The following is a 17,934-nucleotide window of genomic DNA, read 5'->3' on the forward strand; positions in this document are numbered from 1 at the left end:
AGACGTGGCATTTTAAAATCACTGAAACCAAAGTCTATCTGTGAATAATACTGAGCCATTAGCGGGTTGATGTGGCACACTTGTGCAGGCAGCAGACTGTTTCGGACTTTCAATCCCAGATTAAATCCTTTAGTTAATTTTATCTCAGTTTATTTCAGATAACTTTCAACATTTAAAAAAAAAAAATTTCCTCTCCACAGGAAACCATTTGCTTCTTCTAATCTGGCATTTCCTTCCTTTCTCCCTTGCTTCCGTCCCCCCTCCCTCCCTTCTACCTTCCTTCTTTCTCCTAGCCCCCCAAAACATTTGTTGACAAGCATCAGCCTCAGCTGAAAAAAAAACCAGCCTGAACTTCGAGTTGTAATAGCAATTTAGAATTTTTAAATGGATATGAAATCATGTAATACAGTTGTCTCTTCCTTTTATTACACATAGATTCAACACAATTTCCAAAGAATTTCTCAACTGGAGTCCAAGTTTAGTTTTTTAATTAGGTAAATGTGAAAAGAGAATTTCATGAGAATTCAGATCATTCAGGCCATTTTGATCAACAATCTGGATAATTAAAGCAGAGGAATAAACTCTTTGAGTCAAGGTTTTCCACCTAAATTATTCAGAAAATTATTTCAGATCTTTGCCTTCCTTTGCTCACACAGATGATGGCCTAAGGCTTTGTCCATATTGGACTAAGGACACTGGACCGTAGCCCAGCTAAACCAACCTATCAGGTCATCAAAGGCTTAAGATCATGGAGAAGGAGAGAGGGATAACTTGTTCTGAACTTTGTTCTATACAAGTACAGACCCTGTCCAGAACACACTGCTACAGTTTTTAAGGAAATCGAATACGAGATGTTCGAGCATTATTCTGAGCATTGAAAGTCCATGAAAATTTGTGGAGAGTCTAATAAACATTATAGGTCTGATTACAGTGGATTCACCTAATTACAGATAAAAGAATGACTGGCAGTGACATTGCATTGGCCATAATGTGACTTTTCTCTTAAAACCTTTAATATGAGTATTTCCCCCAGTTTAAGATGAAAACTTTTATATTAATCAATCATGTCAGCACAGAGTTATTTCTAGACCCAGAAGCTGGATCAGTGTTTGTGCAATGCTGGAAGAAATCAAGATTTGTTTCTTAAAATATAAAATTCATGACATATTTCTCTAAGTGACTTAAAAAAAAAAACTCAACAATAATCCTCTTGCGGATTAACATACATAGCCAGCATCCTTTCACTTCCTCTTCTTTTCAAGGATCATCAAATTCTAGTTTCAAATAGGAGCATAGATCTATTTTTATATCCCATATGTTTTCTCCTTTGGGTTTTGAATCTTGTTTAATGCTACAATATATATTGATTTGTTTTACATGAATGTTCTCTTTAAATGGCTGAGCTTTCATTTTGCACATATATTCTACAGAGTGAACTATACCTTGCCAGACCATTGTCTGCTGCCGTCAACAGTCAGCTAGTCACACAATTAACTAGACATTGATAACTGATGTTTTGGTTTGACTGTCATTTGTTTTTCTTTTAAATAAACTCCCTCTAAATTCAGGAAGCAAGTGTGACAAGATGCCACAGGATGTGGCTCTCCCAACTTTCCTTAAGTAGCCCTACCTACCTCTTTTAAATTACCATAGCAAAACAAACAAACAAATAAAAACGACAGCACAAGCAGCAGTGCAGTCGTGACTGTCATCATTTAAGTTAGTTCCCTGACTTCATAATACATCCCTGGATGTAACTGATGCATTTGTGGGTGTTCTGTTATGGTTGACAAGTACTGTACGCGTACAATGACCTGACCCTTGGTGTATGGTTTGTAACGACGTCCATATTGCACAAGAATGAGCTTCTTGCTGACTCAAAGGATGTATTTCACATACATCTGAAAATGTCAACGTCCTTAACCAGTTAACATGGTCTAGACTCTCGGGGCAAAGACAAGCAAATCACGGTGATTCAGAAGTCCTGTGGCTCGTTAGGCTGTGACACGAGTAACTCCTTTGATATATTTGGCAAGTTCGTTGCTCCTACAGTTGAATACTTCACACGTTTATCTTATCTTCCTCCTGAGTATCCAAAAGTGCTTTGGAGAGTAAAAATGCTCTGTCTCCCCATTTCACAGATAGAGAGAAGCAAGGGGGTAGGATGGTAGCAAAAAGCTGTAGTCCGCTTTTCTCTAGAGGAAATGTGATGTGGCGGTACCAGGGTGAAGGTTAGAATCCGCCAGCAGATGGCTTGAGCCAGCAGCACTGGTGTGGGTAGAAATTGATGGGAAACCGCATGTTTTCTAATCACCTTAAAAGAATTCGGCAGCTTGGTTTTAACTGGAACATGGAGTTAAAAAGAAAAGAAAATCCCATCACCGGACTGGCAGCTTGGTGTCCCTCCGGCTGGATTTTCCTGCACCCTTCCTCAGAGTGGGCTGGCAGCTCTCTTTGGGAGGACCCAGGTTCCTTAGTCAGCACAGATGGAAGGGAGGAAACATCCTCTGCTGTAGCAGGTGCCCCTGTATAGGAAGACCATTCTTGAAAGCCTTGTTAGCCAGGCAAGAGTCCAGGGAGAATGAATTTTTTCCCTGAATCAAGTCTTTCTCTCCTTGACGTGGTCTCATCCTAAGAACGTCAAAGCCTGAAAGGACATATGCTAAATTATTCTGAGCTGTCCATTTAGGATGTGGTGCAGACTTTCCCACTGTTACTAAGTACACAAAAAGACACTTCTCCCAAAGCCTTCCTCAAGTCTTTTCTTCTTGTTCGCTCGTGCGGTTATTCTTGCAGCAGGGTCTCTCTCCAGTTGAAGCCCCCAGTTGGTCCATGGGTAAGAGGGAGGATTGGTGGGTCTGTCAGCTGCCAGATTCCAGTTTCTCCTAATTCTTCACAGGAGCAAAACCCCAAGTAGGGGATCTGAAGTAAGACAGTAAAGAAAGGGAAAACAGAAAACAGAGGTTGAGTGCTTTAACTTTTACCTAGACGAAGGAAAATTCAAAGGAATGAATAAGGACTTTGTAGGCAAGCATCCCCTCCAAAATATTGAAAATGAAATGGACAGAACTGATAAATTAGAAGGAAGAGTATTTACAACGCAAGAGGATTCTTCGGAAGGATTCATTAAACGGTGAGCTCTTCTAGTGCAATTAAGTAATTGTTTATAGATGGTTTCTATATAGCACGGGAGGAAAAAAAGGAACTCATGTATAAAGCTAAGGCGCTAGGAGTTCATTCCTAATTGCAAGTCAAGCTGAAAACGCAGCTCAAACATTTCTGAAATTATACTTGGACAATGGGAAAGATTATTCAAGTTTTAAGAATTTGTTTTATCCTGCTTTTTCTTTCATTTTTTGGCATGTGTATCTAACATTCAGAGCTGAAGCTGTGCCCTTCCTAACTTCAGTAGGCATGGCATTTCAAAACTTATTTGTCTGTGTGTCCAGAGTTGCATTTATGAACAAGACAAAAATCTCTGCCCTCAAGCAGCTTACAGACTAATGGAAAGGACAGACACATAAGTAAGTTTTTAAAAAAATGAGAAAAGAATTGCAATCGAGTTTGAACCAGGTTCTCTGGGGACAGTTACAGGAAGCATATAACTCAGCCTGGAGGGAAGTGTATGTGGGAGGGTGGCTTACGGGAAAACCTCTTCCACAGGCATGAGAAGGAAGAATCCAGATGTGTTGGTCAGCCTGGTGGGTTTTCTGTCTCGCTGCCTTGTTCCTGGGTTTGCCTTTCAGCCTGATCATTTTGAATCACTGCTTCCTTTGGCCTATCCGCCAGGACCTTTCTTCCAGCTGAGCTGTCAGATGCTGTGTTTTAGCCCACATACCACCTCCTCATCCGTTCCATGGTCCCGCAGGGAAATCCAGACAATTTGCTTATGATTCTTAGCTACTTCTTAAATTTTAGCTCTTAGAAGCTAGAACTAGCTCAAACACATCTTTTTCTCTTACCCAAGGCCTGATAAAGTACCTTAAACAGAGCCCCATTCGATACATCTTGGTTGAATAAACCAATAAATGTACCTTCCCAGCTCCAAAGAACTTTGCTTTCAGCCAGCACTGAACCATTCTGAAACTCCAAGGCCCCACAGGCCCCTGAAATGCAAGCAGGAATTACCTTTCGGACCATTTGTACAAAGTCCTTGGAGTTCTGAGGTGACAGGCCCTGAAGCTGGCAGGTACACGCTTCAAGGGAAGATGCGTGGGCCACAATCAGGATGTTATTTCCTGGGGGCAAAAAAGCAAGGACTGAAAAGACTGTTTCTATAAAGACATATGTAAACCTTGTAAGTACTGAAGCCAAGTGTTCCAGGGAGAGGCAAACATTCTCAAGAAGGAGACAGTTCGGCCAAGCAATATTTTGAAAATGCTTTGTATTGTTAAGGCAGCCTAATGTCATTGAAAACAAAAAACAAACAAAAACAACAAAAAAACCCAACAACAAACCTACTTTTAATCTTAAAGTAATTAGAGTCACAGGAGGTAACAAATACGTATTTTACGTATTAAATATACGTGTGTATATTTTATATATACTATTATACATATTATATAATATGTATATACATATACACATATACATACATATATATACAATATGTACCTTGCATATATACTATACACACACACACTAGGTAGGTCCCATGCACCCTTCACACAGCCTCTCTGATAGTAACATCTTGCCTAAGGTACACTATCAAAACTAGGAAACAAGCACTGGTATAATCCACATAGCCTATTCAGATTTCACCAGCTTTAGCCAAATCTATCACATGTGGAGCTTTTGGGAACCATCACCTCAATCAAGATACAAAACTGTTCTGTGTCTACAGGGCTCTCTGCTATTACTTCTAATATATTATAGTTTTTGATGTTGCCATTGTAGAGCTGTGAGCACTTGAGACTTTCTGGTTGATAGAACATGCTGAGTTTCTTTGCAGTGGGGATGGGTGGTACCACAGGGGTGGTCATGAAGTGAGTGGCTTACAAGTCATAACTGAAAGGTGGGAACCATCCACGATACTGTTGACCAGGGCTACCCACTGTTAACATTCTGGTGTATGTAAATCCAGCCTTTGCTCTATGAAGATAAATACTTTAACTTTTAGTGGGGGATGGGAATGTGCAGACTCTTTTGTAATCTGCCCTTTTTACTACAAATATTACAGTCCTACATATCATTAAATGTTTGAGTTCAATGATTATAAAATTCAGTGGCAGACTTGAGTTGTACAGCACACTGCTCTTGGTTGGTGATAGTAGTGACGGCAGGTGTATTTGTGTTGGTGTGTTTGTGTGTGCGTGTCCATGTTCCTGGATCAAATTATAGGCAAAACAGTGTTATGGTAAAGGATTTCTGGAAACTGTAATAGGGAACCTCCTTCAGAGAGTGGAAGATAAATAGCTGAAATGCAGAATTCTGTTATTTCATAGAGTAACTAAGTCTGATGTATTTCCATGGAATATCTACCATTTGAGGTACTCAAGAGAATAGTACAAATTTAACATGAAACTATCTAAAGAGAGTCTGGAAGTATTTTTCTTTCCTACTAAGCAAGTTTGTCAAAGCACGCTGAACCATCTTGAATAGCTGATTAACCATGGTGGAAAAATGATCACAGATTTAACTATGGAGTCCAAAATAATACCTACCTTTACTTTTACATTCACTTATTATTTCCTTTGTTACTTGGAAACTTCTACTGATATAGGTGTCATAGGATTCTGAAACCACTAATTTGCTGACTGGAATGTGAGGTCTGCAATAGAAAAATGAACAAAGGCATTGAAAACATTTTGATCCCAAGACAAAGCAATTGACATTACTCTAAGTTTTATTTCAAGACCTTTCTAAAGTTCCCATATTTCTGTTTATCCATTTCCCTAGAAAGGATGGAGGCATAGGGAAGAGTATTTCAACTATGTAGAAGTGGGGTCCAAATATGCAGAATGTACAGAAAAAAAGGCCATGTGTGCATGGTGTCAAAGTGACCAGCTGAAAAATGAAACATTCAGTTCAGGTTTCCCTTGCAGGATAACTCATAGCAGTTTGACTAATTTTACTGACAGTCCCAGGTCACATAAATAAGAGGAAGCAAAGCAGAGGTTAGATCTCTTTATCTATTTAAATCACCAGAGATTTCCCAAGCCTCCCTTTAGTAGGCTTGCACATGATAAGCAGTAAGGATAAGTTTTAACTTAATCTTTTCCCAGTTTTACTGGGATTTCATTGATGTATAACATGGTGTAAGTTTAAGGGTATACAATGTATTGATTTGATACATTGCAAAATGATGACCACCATAGTCTTAGCTAACCACCTCCATTATGTCACATAATTACCATTTTCTTTTTGGTGGTCAGAACATTTAAGCTTTACTCAGCAACTTTCAAGAATATAATACAGTATTGTTAACTATAATCACAGTGCTGTACATTAGATCCCCAGAACGTATTCAGCTTTTAACTGTAAGTTTGTACCCCTTTGACCAGTCTCTCCCTATTTCCCCCTCCCCACGGTCCCATGGGTGTCCATGCTACTCTACTGTCTGTTTCTCTGAGCTTGGCTTTTTTAGATTCCACATATAGTGATATTATATGGAGATATCTCTGTGAGATCTTGTTTTCATTTCCTTTGGATATACCCCAGAAGTGGGATTGCTGGATCATATGGTAGTTCTATTTTTAATTTTTTGTGGACCCTCCATAGTGTTTCCATAATGGTTGTACCAGTTTACATTCCCACCAACGGTGCACAAGGATCCCTTTTCTCAGTAGAACTACCACATGACCCACTACTGGGCCTATACCCTGAGAAAACCATAATTCAAAAAGAGACATGTGGGCTTCCCTGGTGGTGCAGTGGTTAAGAATCTGCCTGCCAATGCAGGGGACATGGGTTTGAGCCCTGGTCCAGGAAGATCCCACATGCCACGGAGCAACTAAGCCCATGCGCCACAACTACTGAGCCTGCGCTCTAGAGCTTGTGAGCCACAACTACTGAGCCTGCATGCTGCAACTACTGAGGCCGCATGCTGCAACTACTGAAGCCCGCGTGCCTAGAGCCCATGCTCTGCAACAAGAGAAGCCACCGCCATGAGAAGCCTGTGCACCGTAACCAAGAGTAGCCCCTGCTCGCCGCAACTAGAGAAAGCCCGCACGCAGCAACGAAGACCCAACAGAGCCGAAGATAAATAAATAAAATAAATTAAAAAAAAAAAAAAGATCTTGCTGTGATTTACGTCAAAGAGTGATCTGCCTATGTTCTTCTCTAAGAGTTTTATAGTGTCCAGCCTTACATTTAGGTCTTTGATCCATTTTGAGTTTATTTTTGTGCACAATTGACTTCTGTATGTTGACTCTGTATCCTGCAACTTTGCTGAATTTGTTGATTAGTTCTGACAGTTCTAGGATTTTCTGAGTCTTTAGGATTTCCTATATATAAGATCACGTCATCTGCAAACAAAGATAGTTTCACTTCTTCTTTTCCAATTTGGATGCCTTTTATTTATTTATCTTGCCTAACTGCTCTGGCTAGAACTTCCAGAACTATGTTGAATAGCAGTGGTGAGAGTGGCCATGCTTGTCTTGTTCTTGATCTTAGAGGAAAAGCTTTCAACCTTTCACCATTGAGTATGATGTTAGCTGTGGGCTTGCCATAAATTGCCTTTATTATGTTTAGATATGTTCCTTCTATACCCAATCTGGTGAACAATTTTTATCACGAAGAGGATGGTGTATATTGTCAAATGCTTTTTCTGCATCTACTGAGATGATCATATAATTTTTATCATCTTTTTTTCTACTAATGTGGAGTATCACATTTATTGATTTTTGTATGTTGCACCATCCTTGCATCCCAGGGATAAATCCCACTTGGTATATGATCCTTTTGATGTGCTGTTGAATTTGGTTTGCTAATATTTTGTTGAGAATATTGGCCTGTAGTTCTCTTTTCTTGTAGTATTCTTATCTGGCTTTGGTATCAGGGTAATGCTGGTCTCATAAAATGAAATGGGGAGTTGTAAGGATAGATTTTTAAAGGAGATATTAGGTCCATTGGATTTGTGAGCTAATAACGCTTCACCAGCCTTTCCTTTTCTTTCTTAGTTTGAACACAGACCACATAAAGACCACAGACCACAACTTCTCCTGGCAGTTGGAGAAGTACAGGGAACATAAAGATGAAGAAAACCCAATTTCTATGTTTGAGGAGCTCTCTGTGTGTGGTTGGGGTGAGTAAGCTATTGATGTAAATGATAATTATGACACGATGTACAAATGCATATAAGAGGATGGTCAAAGCAGGGCCCTCCGATCCTGGTGACCCTGAATGTCTTCAATCCCGGTCACTTCCGTCTGCTTCCACCTTCCTTTGCTATTTAGTTTTCTGGTCTATGAGATGTTTACCTTGTTTTTGAGTACAACTATGTCATATTTTCTATTTTCTTATTTTGTCTTTCATTGTTGGTATTTATTGCATGGAGGTGCTAGTGAGTTCTCAAAGTGAATTCTCATGGCATCTGCATCAGAATACATTGCTGCTGCGGCTGCTGCTAAGATTTACTGAGAGGTTCCCATGTGTCAGGCTCTGCGCAAAGCACCCTACTTGCGTTCTTTGAACATAGCCCACCTAGCAACGCTTTTGCAAATTCTGAGTGTATGGATGACAAAACTAAGGCTTAGAAAGGCTACAGTTGACTTGCCTTTGCTTACATCATTAGCAACTCTTAGAGCCCGGATTTGAACCTGTGTCTGAGATTAATACCTATAAAGTTATCCTTCACCCTGGATGGCTTCTGACAGTGCCCTCCCCAAAGCTGCCCTTCTGTGCACTTGGGTTTACTGTCTGGAGAGGAAGGATGCTGTTCCATTTGAAGGTAACTTGCCTTCATCTAAATAACATTCTCTCTGCAAGCATACTATTTCTCCTAGGAAACAACCTTCTTTCTGAATCTTACAACACCCCGGGTGATAGGGAGAAACATGAATCCCCACTCATTAGGGATGTGCCTCGTTGTTCTGGAGCAAACCCTTTCTTCCCATCCCTACTTCTCATCCAGTTCCATTACCATTTACATCACCTGGTTTCCCAGGACCCCTCCCCCAACACACACACATACACACTGTGACAAAAGGCCTCTTTGTTTGGTTCAGGGAGTCACTGCAAGGGTGAAACCACACTGTAATGTACAAGATTTGTGTAAGTGAAGAGTTGGTAGATGCTAGAATCCAGTTCCTCCTGATCAGTTCTTGCCTTGAAGTGGAACCTATGAATGGCTTGCATGTTTGAACGAGCCCTGAAGGGGACGGGACAGTCAAAGCTCTCTCACTCCTGTCAGCTGCATCCTGCTTCTAGCCGCACCTGCAGGACCCCTGTACTATTCTGGGACTCAGGTGGGCCTCCAACCACCAACTAGACCTGGAACCCAGAGCTCTGGGTACACAGGTAGTAACCTTGGAATAGTATTCTCCCGTGTATACTCTCCTCTCCCCAGCCTACTTTGGTCCAGACTATAGAGCAGGCTTCTGCCCTGAGTCCCACACCAAAGTTTGATTTGTTGTCTCTCTAATACTCCAGATCCATGGCTCCCCCATCCCCTTTTCCCTGCCTCCCCCAGTCAGGGTCCTGTTCTGAAGCCTCATCCAACTGGTGTGTATTTTGTTTTTTCTGCCTTGCTCCTTCCCGCCTAGCTCCACTGGGGCTGCTTTCTACACCCAGCCCCCAGGATGGGTCTTGTTGCCAGTGGCTGACGCTTGGATATTGGTCACCAGCCTAAATCCACCTTCCAGCCCCTCCTCCCTCCTGTTCAAGGCGACAGGGAGGGATCTATGAGCAGTGCTTGCTTGACTTATAATACCCTGCCTATCAGTTCTTGCCCCTCTGCACATCACCATTTTTCTTCAATCATTTGGGCACCACTACTTGCTTCAGAAGCCCTGCTCACTTGACATAATTAATTTCAGAGTGAATTTGACTCTAGGGGTTGTGCCTCTCACATGCTTGATGGGTGAATTTCACGACTGATTTATAGAATTAGAGGCTTAATCTCACCACCACCACCACCACCACCCCCAACACAAAATGGTTGAATAGAACTTTGATTTTTTGTAGAGGAGAAGGAAATCTGGAATATGAACCGCGTCCTGACCCCCAGGTTCCTGGCATTCATCCTTCTGTTCATACTACTAGTGGGGTGTGTGTCTGTGTGTGCATTGAAGGGCTCAGGTAGAATGAGTCTGGGGACCTTTGTAAATAGCTTGGGAAGAATTGCAGGATGCACTTAAGGGGGAATCTGAAGGCATAGTTGGCCTGGGTGGGGCTGGGTGGTAGGTGAGGAAAGTCATTTTACCAATGTTGGCAGTAACTTTTTCTCTTTCCAGGGCAGAGGGGTGATGGCTGTTGGCATGGGGACAATAATTTATTGCTGCTTCCCAAGGAACAGAAAAACAGTGGCCATAGAGTAGATAGGACAAAATGTGAATTATTTCAGTAGGGGATCCGATTGATTGATTTAATCTTATTTTTGAGGAATGCTCATTCCTTTAAGGCAAGAAGTAGCACACATTAATTAATTAATGGGGTTATCTGAGGTCTTATTTGCAGAGCCAAAAATTAGTATGGAAGAAAAGATATTCTCTCCTACCTTAGCCAGAAACTCACGTTGCTTCGTTTGAGGTTTGTGTAGGTATTTGAAATGAAAGGTCAAGGGATAGCACAAGGAAGAAAGTTTTGCTTATATTGGTCACTTGTTCCAAACTCTGTTTTAAGAAATGCATTTAATTCCCCACTGTAATGGTTGTGAATATCTGTCCTCTTCAGAGACATTTTACAAATGTCTAGGTGGATTTTTCTTTCTTTTTTTAACGCTCAACCTAAAACTTTATTGCACACTGACAAGATAATCAGATATATTTTAAACACTTAATAAGAACAACTAACAAACAAAAATATTTAAACCAAATACAGGGGTTAGAGAGAAAAATATCATCGCTTACTAAAAATATTTAAAATAAATACTGCTATAAAGAACACAAAAAGCATTTTTTTATCATGTCACTAAGAAGCTCTGAGTGGATTTTTGATGGTTAATGTAACTATGTTACAATCTACAAACACTTCTAATAATAGTCTAATGGAAAAAGCAAAGGACTACTATAAAGCAGATTACACAGTGTTTGGCACACAGAGAATGATCAATAAAGGTTAGTTATTATTATTGTCAGATGTGTCCACTACATGTATAACTAACTTTAGGCAGGCCACAGAACTCTCTCATCTATGAGAGTGGCTTGCCTCCATCCTGGGGTTATAGCAATAATGAATGAACATAATTAAAAATGCTCTGAAAAATCGAAAGCGACAATCCAAGGCAAGACACCGTCATTTCCCTTATTTCCCAACAGGCTTCTGAACTGCTTTATCATTAGCTGGTGTGTGCTCCTGGCATGCGAAGTGGTTTTATTATTCCCTGAAATCAATGTAGTAAAGTCAGAAAACCCTAGTGCGTGTGACGGGAGACATACCCCATGCCAATGCCAAATACGAGGGAATGCTGGCTTTCTCCAGTTTTTTTTTTTTTTTTTAAATCATAGCTTGACTTCCACCAATATGGATAACTGGCTGTGGGCTACATCTGGTCCTTCATCTCCTTAATTAGCCTGGCCTGGTGGAGAAGAGTACTTCCACATCGGCCTCAGGAAACAGCGGTTTCAGAGGGTTACCTGTAGGTTGTATCAACACTCAGGTTGGCTGCAGCTAACTCTGATGGAGGTATCCACGCAGGTAATGTGTTCCCAGCAACCCATTTTGTCCACTCAAATAAACCAGGCTCTATGCGGATCTTCAAGTGATTTTCTTGTTGTAAACCTTAGAGGGAAAATAAAATGAAGATGAAGGAAGTATTACTATGTTCTCAGTGGAAAAGTAAATTAGAGGCCAAATTGTTACAAAAATGCTCATAAATCTTCTATTCTCTTTCCTATCAGATGCTATATATAGCTTAAGGAAGGTAAAAGCATGCAGGTTTGGACAAGGGTTTTTAATTTTTGTGTTATAAACACGTGAGTTTAATATTCTGGCCACATCACCAGGATGTATGCTGGCTTTAAATGGTATCTGATTAAAGAAAAAGTCATTATCCATATAATTTATTATAGTTCTGTGACTACTATAAAGTAAGTTCCAAGATGTTCTTACCAAGAAACTTCAGAAGTTCTTAGCATCCACTATTTTACAATAGCTTACATTATATTTGCGTATCATATACATTGTTCATTTTCTCTACTAGAAAATCCAGTGTTGAATATTTACCAGTGCCAGTGCACAAGTTCTGTGTTTTGTGATTGTGTAATTGTCCTCAGAGTGGGAACTGTCCCTGTTTAACTCTTTGTATTGCATTTAGCCCAGTTTTTCCTTGCAAATGTGATAGATAATGCATTTGAATACATAGATGCATTCTGGCTTACTTAAGGTTAACGAATAGAAGTCTCAAATGTAGTGTAATTTCCTTGTTGGCTCAGCTTTTTCTGGCTTGTTTGTTTGTTTGGTATAAGTAAACAGTCAACCCTGTTTCTTCTAGTTTTCCTTCCAGTGAAATGAGAATGGAGATTCCTGTAACACAAGCTTCCACGGATTTTAGGGTAAAAGGTGAATATCTTTATAACAATGGTACTTTTGAATTTATTCCAATTAACTAAAGAAACAAGGGTGATTGATTTAGATTTGCAGACACCTAGGAGCACCGTTCCCTGTTGTAAAGAGGCAAACAGAGCAGAGTGGGAGGAAACAAAGAAAAAAAACAAAAAAGGATCACGCTCTGTAGGCTCTAAATTACTGCCAGAGAACAATATTTTACAAGCATCTAATTCATCGAAGAGAGCTTTACATTTTCAAGAAAAACATTATTTGTATATTCTCTTGATCTCACTTCTGCTGCCAGAGTATGATTTGGGGACTTTTGCAAAGTCATCTTCCAAAAGAATCCTTGCTAAACATTTCAAATTCAAGGCTTTCAACTGGCTAATGTCTCCTGAGTAGGATAATTTGTGTCAGGTTGCCTGGAGACGGAGGTACGGACTAGCTGACCTTTATCAAGTCTCACCTTTCAAGATGTTGTACGCAGTCTGGACACAGCGCAGGGACGGGGAGCAATAGACATGGTCAATGATGGTGTTACTCTCTAATAAGGCTTCACCTGCAAAGGAAACCAGAGAAGAATCAATCCGATGATTTATGAAGCCTCAACTTGACTCTCAGTGTTGGAGAGGGTGCCAGACAGACCCTGCAAACCTCTCTTTCCAGGTGGGTGCTCACACAGGGCCAGCAGTTTCAGTCTCATTTTCAACAACTCTCCTGACCAGTGTTTCTATGAAAAGACCAAGGGACACACCCTTCTTGTCTGTTTTCTTTCTCTCTCTCTGGTCCTAACAAGCAGTAAAATGCCTGTTTTTCTCTCCTGGATAAAGTCTGAATGCCTTAACATGGTGGTCAAGGTCTTCCACAAACTTGTCTGTCTCCATCCCGCCAGCCTTGTCTCTCGCCCTGCTCACAGTCGATGCTCTAGAAACAAGACAGCTTGTTTCCTCCGTACTCTGGATGCTGCTTCTCACGTCTATAACTTGATGTTGATCCTCCCACTGAGATGCCGTCCCACCTTCCTGCTAAGTTCTACTCTATTCTCCTCTTATGTCTTCTTTTGTACTCCCATGATACTTTGTACATAGTTCTATTCTTGAGTAACAAGAATACTCTATATTATTTATCCACTTACAAGCTTCGCTGAGGGTGGGGACTCACGCTTAGGTCCCCAATACCTAGCATGGTGCCTTGCACAAGGTAAGTGATCAATTGATGTGTGTTAAATGATTGAACAGGACAAGGCAGCTGGCTCTGTGTGGCAGGTATGGACTAGACCTGCAAAGAACTGAGCATCTTGGAGACTGGCTGGCCTCTATATTTTCAGCCACCCCTGGGTTGCCTTCTCCTCATCCTTGTGCTAGAAGCTGACCTGTCTGCCGCACCAAGCCTGACCTTGCCCCATCACTGGACCATCTGCCCCTTGATAGGGATCACACCTTGTTCACTTTGGCAAACCAACCCAGTGCCCTGAACCTAATGGTTATGTAATAAATCCCTTTTGAATTGAGGAAATATAGTACTTGTAGGAAAGCCCTAGGCAGCATTCTGGCATACCCACTGGAGCCAGTCTTTGGAAGAAGTAGCCAGGAAAGGCTGTGTGATCACTCCAGGACACTTACTTACCCACGAGTCTTGCTTGCATACATCCAAACACGGTGATTGGAGCATCTTTCTCGTAATCTCGGAAACCACCACTCCGCTGAGGTAAGCTATGAGGCATGTTCAGGTTAGTGCGTATGTAGCGACCTGGAAAGAAAAGTCAGGCCAAGGCGACATGAGTTTCTTATTTCCTTAGGGTTTCCATTGCTGGTCCTGCCAGCCCCTCCACCTCCATTCCTTTTTGGCCACAGAGACTGAACTGAGCTCTCTAGAAAATATTGAAGCTGACCTCCTCCTTTAGTAGTGTGTCTTGGAATCCATGCTTCCATTCCGCTGACGAAAGTGACAAGAGATAGTTTTTAAGTGAAAGTAACAACCAGACACCCTAAAGCAGGTAGGATTCTCTGATGTGCAAGCCTCCCTATCTTAAACATGCCACCCAAATGAAAATGGAACCAAAATGAGCTAGGGTGACTTACTAGAGGGAGGTCTGGTCATGGAATCAAGGCACCTGTCTCTGCCTCTGACTTTGCCATGTGGCTGTGGGGTGAGACATCTGCCTTTTTTGGTCTGTGGTGTCTGCGTTTATAGAATGGGGGCAAGAACACTTCTCTCTCGCCTAACACTCCAGACAATCAGGAAGGACTTACAATGTAACAGATGACAGGCATTTTCTACGGCACAAGTAACCATAAACGACTCCATCTAGATAAAAGTGGCTTGACTCTGCCCCCTAGAGGCCGTGATAGGTATGCCAATGCTGAACAGGCCCACCGATTACTGACCTTTGGCGTCGAAGCACTGGGAGAGCCAGTACTTCCCAAAAACTACATCCATCCTCTCACCGTGCCGACACACAAAGAGGCATCTCTTTTGAGGGCCAGGCTGGCTGCTGATCCTCAGAGGCTGCAGAGAAAGAAAGGCTATAAGTGGGGAAGCACACAAGAAAGTAGACACGTCTCAGAGCTGGGTGCCAGGTGAGCTGGGCTCTAGAGCAAGTTTCACTAATGCTTGATTGGGATAAGCCCCTTCACTACCTCGGATTTAGGTTGGCCTGTCTATAAGATGGGGGTGGTAAGCCTCAATGACTGACCTCGCAAGTTATTTTGAGGCTCAGATGAGGTGCCTTGAAGGTGCTTTGCAAAATAAGAAGGGCTATGAAAATGGTTTTATTGTTACTGCCGCTGCTGTTGGTAGGATTAGTATCTGGCCAACACTGAAACACGAAGACCACCCGAGATACAGCTCAGAGGCAAAACTAGCCAGTGTGGAAAGACAGCCATCTAGCGGGACAGCTCCTTCCCCGCACGAGATGCTTCATCAACTTCTTCAGGGAGCGAGGACTTTTATCACCACAAATACATCTGCCTCATCTCCACCGTGTGGTGGTCCGAAGTCTACTCTGGCCAGGAGGTCCCGCTTTGCCTATTCTAATCGCAGGTTAGGCTCTGTTGTCTGGCTGCACGCAAGACGGTGTTCCCAGAAGTGGCTCGGGGAGGGCAGCTGCTACCTCTGGGTGATGAAATTGGCAAGTCTAGTCAAAGCCTTGTCCAAACGGCTCTGGTTTCTATAACTACTGCGTGGATCCTTACAGATGTTTCTATGTTCCTTCTTTCTGATGGAGTCAGCTGTTCCCAGCTTCCTCAGTGCTGCCAGCTCCTACTGGCTTCACATTTGCCAATACAGTACATACACTTTGCAAACTCCTCCATTCTGTAATCTTTCTGGCATATATCGGACATACATTGAGCATTCACTATGTGCCAGGAACTGTGCTAAGAACCGTATCCTTATTTCCTTTAATCTTCACAATGGCCTGTAAAATAGATTAGATACGGTTGACCCTTGAACAACTTGGGTTTGAACCGTGCAGGTCCAACTAATACACAGATTTTTTTTTCCCAAAAGTAAATACTACAATAAAATCCGCAGCGCGTTGAATCTGAGGATGCGGACCCGTGGATATGTAGGAACCAAACTGGGTAGGTGGAAGGCCAGTTGTAAGTTGCAAGTGGATTTTCCACTGTTTGGAGCATGGAAGGTCCGCATTCCTAACCCCCGCGTTGTTCAAGGCGCAACTGTGTTGTTACTGCTTTACAGATAACACGTCATCCTCTCTGCAGAGCAGCCTTCCTTACCAGCCTAGACCCAGATGCTGGTGGTCACTGTCAGCACCACCCATCTGACTCTTCCTAGCCTGAAATTCATATATATCTTTTAGGCTCTTGTGCCCTGAGAGATAGGTAACCCTTTGGGGACAGCAAGGGCAAGGCCTCATCCTTAGTAAAAAGGTGCTCAGTGAATCCTGAGCAGAGTTGAGGAGGTGGCCCTGACAGTCAGCCTTACCTGGGTGGGCTGGCAAATGATGGTCAGGGGCGTCGTGTCCCCCAGGCCCTGGTCGTCATACTGCCGCCTCTCCAGGATGCCATCCCCAAATGAGAGCGCGTTGGAAGATGATGTATTTAAGATCGAGTAAGAACTGCAGAGGAAGACAAGGAAGATGTTAACTGCTTTGGCCAGAAGTCATCAGCACTTCATCCCTGGGCTCAACGGGACTGTGGGAATGAGTAGGAAACACTCCCTGGGGCAGTGCAATGGTTGGGAAAGCTGAGCAGGGGGCATCCCATGCTTGCAGAGGAACATCTTTTTAAAAAATTGTTTATCGAAGTATAATTAACTAACAGTATTATACTAGTTTCAAGTGTACAACATAGTGATTTGATATTTTTATAAGGAACATCCTGTTTCATACTGAAGTCTTGCAGTTAATAAATTAGTGGTAGATGGATTTCTGTACTTGGAACAGATGCATTCATCCCTCTGGGCAGGGATAGGGCCTGTGATTCTGTGCTTATTAGGATGCCACAGGCGTGGCTGGCACCCAAAGCCTGCTGCAGAATAATGAGCTATCAATTTTGTACCATTGTTTCCAGCTCTTTTTTCTGGCTCAAAGAAATAAACAATTCCTGTTGCCTTTAATCTTTTCCATGGTGATTTCCATCTGAACTGACAAATGAGAGGGAGGATTTTGACCGTCTCCACCACTTTGCCTGTGGCTCCTAATGGTCAAGGAAACCTTTGCCCATTACCCCCTACTCTACCTCCTTCAGTTTCTAAACCCCTCCCCCATCTCAATCATACCTCCAACAAGATGATTAAATACAGCATTTTTCCAGAGGAGACCATTCTCACCAGATGTGTAGAGCTTTGAGCCAAGAGCTCTCATTTCTGGATGTGACACTGTAACTACAGAAGCCCCAAAAGAGGTCTTGCTGAAAGACACGCAGCAAATCATGCTGTGTTTAAATTATTTTGATTAGTAAGGCCTCCAAAAAGCTTTATCTAATAAACACTGCAACTCAACTATGGTGTTAGGCAAATCCAACAGACAGCTCCTGCTGCATCACTGGGCAGCGTCAAGGGAGAGCATTTAAATTTTAGATTTCTTGCTTCTTTACAACTAGGGTAAAGTTCCATATGTATAGAACAGCACTGAATCTAAAACAGCCATTAGCTTTATGGTTATTTTTTAATTTTTTGGGGTTATTTCTAAGGAAATCTTGTGCCATTCACACAGTCTAATAGGCTGGTTGTTTTCCTTTATTTTAAACTGAGACCCTCCCAAACATCACACAGTTAAAGAAAATTCAGTTTCACTGTCTGATTCATCAAAGCTTCAGGGCC

At 42.0% G+C, this 17,934-nt stretch overlaps 1 protein-coding gene across 2 annotated transcripts in view; it reads right to left on the minus strand.

Annotated features, from left to right (window-relative positions):
- Window positions 1-326: 326 nt before the first annotated feature.
- UBASH3B (ubiquitin associated and SH3 domain containing B) overlaps window positions 327-17,934 on the minus strand; it is a 140,347-nt gene continuing 122,739 nt past the window's right edge. For both annotated transcript variants that reach the window (XM_059929274.1, XM_059929275.1), the window contains exons 7-14: window positions 16,597-16,729; window positions 15,036-15,156; window positions 14,275-14,397; window positions 13,115-13,207; window positions 11,736-11,880; window positions 5,664-5,770; window positions 4,129-4,238; window positions 327-2,922 (exon numbers count right to left, since the gene is read on the minus strand). In XM_059929274.1, the coding sequence (XP_059785257.1) occupies window positions 2,785-2,922; window positions 4,129-4,238; window positions 5,664-5,770; window positions 11,736-11,880; window positions 13,115-13,207; window positions 14,275-14,397; window positions 15,036-15,156; window positions 16,597-16,729 (970 nt within the window). In that variant the 3' untranslated portion in view covers window positions 327-2,784. The remainder of the gene's footprint in view (window positions 2,923-4,128; window positions 4,239-5,663; window positions 5,771-11,735; window positions 11,881-13,114; window positions 13,208-14,274; window positions 14,398-15,035; window positions 15,157-16,596; window positions 16,730-17,934) is intronic.

The sequence above is a fragment of the Balaenoptera ricei genome, chromosome 8 (genome assembly GCF_028023285.1).
Source record: "Balaenoptera ricei isolate mBalRic1 chromosome 8, mBalRic1.hap2, whole genome shotgun sequence".
Classification (NCBI taxonomy): Eukaryota; Metazoa; Chordata; class Mammalia; order Artiodactyla; family Balaenopteridae; genus Balaenoptera; species Balaenoptera ricei.